Consider the following 4,173-nt stretch of genomic DNA (forward strand, 5'->3'; position numbering starts at 1 on the left):
AAGTAAAATCAGAGATATCGAAGCAATTTACACGAGTAATGTTCTCCAAACTTTCGATTAAAATTCAGGAACAATTTTCGAAGTGTAGCTCAACATCCTACGAATAGCTCAACAAACTTTGTGTGTAAGTAGGTCACAAGTAATAGTTGCTAGAATTGAAGTGGAATTTTCCCAGCCGGTAATGTAGAAACTCATCCAAAAAAACGGTATTCTAAAAGAAAGAACGATGAAAACTTAAGAGGAAGAGGTTCAGGGAAGGTAAACTTGAGCGGAGGTAAAGCCCTGAAAATAGAAGATTGGAGGGCAAAAGGAACACAAATGAAAATTGAAGAAACCAAAGAAATTTGTAACGACGAAGGAGAAAATTTAATTACATTAATTGTGTTTCCTCTATAGCGCCGATTTTTCCTAATACGCGATCCGCTGAAGTTCGTTTCCTGATCATGGTTATCGTACCTCTGGTCATAAAAATTTGATAACCCGATTGACCTATGATCCTACTGCCGATTAATTATTTATTAACACACTTAGTACGTAACCGTCAAAACCTAGCATGATGCTGAAGGGACGACAACTTCAGTACTTCGGTACCTGTCTAGGTAGGTACCCCCGTGGTTTACTCTGCGATAATACTGTTGAACGTTTCCAGCCCTTCTGAACATGATGGGAAAAGGAATGCACCTAGCGTGGCCTTCGCCTTTCTTACCAATACTGGAAGGTGATCCATCCACAGCCATAACGAAGGATGAGGGTTCGTGGATCGCGACGAGCTACCTGATATCCGATCCACTGGGTGACATAATCATAAGCCTCCTGCTGAATAGAATTGGGCGCAAGTATTCACTGCTGGTCTCAGCGATACCGTTCTTAATATCGTGGATTATTATCGCTCCCACGCAACGCTTCGGCTTCATTATTCTGGCAAGATTAATTGCGGGCATCGGTGGAGGTGCCATATTCACGGTCCTTCCCATTTACATAGGCGAATTGGCAGATCCTCAAATACGAGGATCCTTAATTTCGTTAATGGTGATCGTGATTAGTGTTGGCGCTTTAAGTATTAACATTTTGGGTTACTACGTGACCATAACGCATGCGTCGATTATTTGCGCGCTTCCGTCAGTCTTATTTCTACTGTTGTTTCCCTTTCTGCCGGAAACGCCAAATTATTACATAGTAAAGGGAAATATGGACAAGGCGCGAGAGATGCTCACCAAAATTCGTGGGAAAGTCGTTGGCGACGAGGAAATTAAGGAACTGGTCAAAAATAACGAGGAAGGATTGGTGAGAGCGGGAGTTCTCGATCTTTTTAGAGTTGCGAGTAACAGAAAGGGGCTGTTCATTTTTATGGGTACGATGACAGCCCAGCAGGTCGCCGGTATAGTGCCAATCATGTACTTTTACACGCAAACTATTTTCATAGAGGCTGCTGCAGATTTTCCTGTGATAGCTTCGACTGCAATACTTTACCTGGTTTTAATTGTATGTTCAGTCATTTCCGCTGCGCTAATCGATCGCCTTGGGCGACGTCCCTTGCTTTTAACATCTACTGCGTGCTGCTGTTTGGCACTTTTAATGGAGGGGGTAAATCTATACTTAACTGGGAAAGGTGGAGGGAACAGCGGATTTACCTGGATGACTATCGGCAATATTTCGTTTTTAATCGTCGGTTACAGTATAGGACTACTGACACTACCTTCAATATTTATGAGTGAGCTTTTTCCCCTAAACATTAAAGGGGTGGCTGTTTGTTTCTGTAACATGTTTTTTTCTATAATGGCAACCACCGTTACGAAACTGTTTCAATTTACTAATGATCAGTACGGACTGTATGTACCATTCTTCGTTTTTTCCGGTTTATGTTTTGTTACGTTAGTGTATGTAGCCATTTCAGTTCCAGAGACGAAGAAAAAGACACTCGAACAAATCCAAATGGAATTGAGAGTTGCGGATGGTGAAAGCAAGACTAAATTATAACACTGATCCTACAACTTTAATGTTCTTGGTTGATACTGTTTGGATATTATTAAAATTTCCATATACAAAAATAGTTTATTTAGTAAAACCCTTTCTCAATTGGTTATACAAGCTGTAACCTTAGCTGCTGTCGCACTTAAAAGGTTTCAAATTCTAATTTATTATAGAAAGTAAGGATTTGTCTTCTAGTATTAAAAGAAAGATGGAGTTCTTTTATTTGACATCTATGGGAGTGATTACCTCTCTTAATTTTCAGAAAAATCTGAGAAAAACCATTCACTTGAGCCTCAGCGGGACTGATTCTCATTCACATACCCTGTCCGTTTCTTTGAATCGCATCGTTTTCCCTTTTATTTTCGCTCGCATTTTAATTTTGAAGCCACCGTCCCGCAAATCGTTAAAATATAAAATACCTGTGGAAAGTTCCAACTACGTTCACGACATAAACACCCTGAACATTAATCTCAAATGAAAGCCATCCACACCTATGGAAGATTCCACTTTACCTTCGTATCAAAAACTATAATATGTCCTAAACTGTATTAATTCCCTGTATATTAATCCTAAACCACCCCCAAATGATCCGCGACGTCACAACAGGATAAATATTACTTAAGATAAAGGAATTTTCCTACAACCCACTATTTCTATAAACGTACTCGTAGCGCGACATTCTCAATGAAACTTCTACGTGCATGAGAAAACATTACGTATGTGATATCCCTAACCGCTAAACAAAGCCACCTATCACTTAATAAGGCCCTTACCTCAACGTTTAACTTATTTAATAAAACGTTGCTTTCTTATTCAGTCCTTTCCCCGAACCATACCGCCCCGTGTCCTGACTCTATCCTGATTTTCTCCATTTTTGTTTCCGCCCTAACATACACAGTGTCCTTCCGTTTAGCCCCAATATCTATTTATAATATTTTCTTTCACTTCCTCCCATCCCTTTCACCCCCATATCTCCATTCCGTACAGTAGCACTCTTCTCACCAGTGCGTCGAACAGGTATTTTCTTGTTCTGAAGTCATTCTTGAAACCCCTCTCTTATTCTCCACGCCTGCCTCATCGCCGCCGCCCCTTTTTTCATTAATTCTCGTACCTACCTCTTTTATTCTTTCCTCTCAGCATTTCCATTCTCCCTTTTTCCTTCCATCTTCCTTCTCAATTCTACATTTATCTCCATGTCTTTCCCAATACCTGTCCATTATTCCCATCACTTCCTTCACCTGTTCTGCTGCTGTTGCCATCATCATTGCGTCGTCCGCGTATGCCAGGGAACATATCTTCCTTTTTCCCACTACGATCCCTCCACCTTGGCCCTGTCGTAATAGTTTTTTCATGTCTTATGTAGATATTAAATAAGTCCTTTACATAACCAAAACACTCCCGACTCCTTCTCTTATTAACGATCCTCCAGGTGGTTTATAGTTTTGTATTGCCGTCTGTCATTTTGTTTGTACACCTCAAATAAAAGCAAAAGTAAGTCAAAAGAATCGTTTTACAAGCTATGCTGATCTGGTGGGCCAGAAACAACCACTTAAGGTGTGTTGTAAAAATGATGGATGCGTGATCTCAAGGATCGATCGGTGGTTCAGTTGTATTGGATTTTTCTTACCCTCGATCTTCTCTTCATACAGTTCCTTAATTATGCCATTTAGCTTCTTCTCTATTTTCCCATCTTCCACACTTTCTCCCGTTCCACTCTGTCGAATGCTGCCGTTGAGTCCATGAAAAATCCAAACACCTTTCCGCCCTTTTTTTTCCAATTCTTCTTTTTCTGAATCCCATTTGTGTTTCCTCGCATTTTCTTTTTTATTCCTCTTTCTAACCTTTCGTTCAATACCATCTCATATGTTTTCTACACCGTGGTCATTATCGTGATCTCCTATAATTTTCCACGCAATCTTTTTATCACACTTGTACAAATTGGCACAATTGTCAAAGATTTAAATCAAACATTCTGAAGCCCATCGGCCTGCTCCAGGCACCCATCATGCAAACAAGAAACTAAAGCGCCTTGTTCGTATGTAATTCTCCAACGAATCTCACCCACTATCGGATCACCGTAACCGAGGCCTCCCGCTGGGGAAACACCAGGTCTCCATTATCAGGGCATATTGAGGGAAACCGTCCGGACACCTTGGAGAGACACCATTAGGAGCCAGAAGGGGAGTTTGTAACACACCTACT

At 40.8% G+C, this 4,173-nt stretch overlaps 1 protein-coding gene across 1 annotated transcript; it reads left to right on the plus strand.

The window, feature by feature from the left end:
• The first annotated feature begins 488 nt into the window (after positions 1 to 488).
• Positions 489 to 2,042, plus strand: LOC116181288 (facilitated trehalose transporter Tret1-like). The gene is made up of 2 exons (XM_031501597.1): positions 489 to 599; positions 650 to 2,042. Exons 1-2 carry the CDS (start codon positions 554 to 556, stop codon positions 1,975 to 1,977), a joined length of 1,374 nt encoding a protein of 457 aa, XP_031357457.1. The 5' UTR covers positions 489 to 553; the 3' UTR covers positions 1,978 to 2,042.
• Positions 2,043 to 4,173: the final 2,131 nt, after the last annotated feature.

The sequence above is a fragment of the Photinus pyralis genome, unplaced genomic scaffold (genome assembly GCF_008802855.1).
Source record: "Photinus pyralis isolate 1611_PpyrPB1 unplaced genomic scaffold, Ppyr1.3 Ppyr1.4_LG9, whole genome shotgun sequence".
Classification (NCBI taxonomy): domain Eukaryota; kingdom Metazoa; phylum Arthropoda; class Insecta; order Coleoptera; family Lampyridae; genus Photinus; species Photinus pyralis.

Coding starts and splice junctions, on each gene's coding strand:
- LOC116181288 (XM_031501597.1), top strand. CDS start 554: ATGATGCTGAAGGGACGACAACTTCAGTACTTCGGTACCTGTCTAG. Junction 600..649: donor GTACTTCGGTACCTGTCTAG/GTAGGTACCCCC, acceptor GAACGTTTCCAG/CCCTTCTGAACATGATGGGA.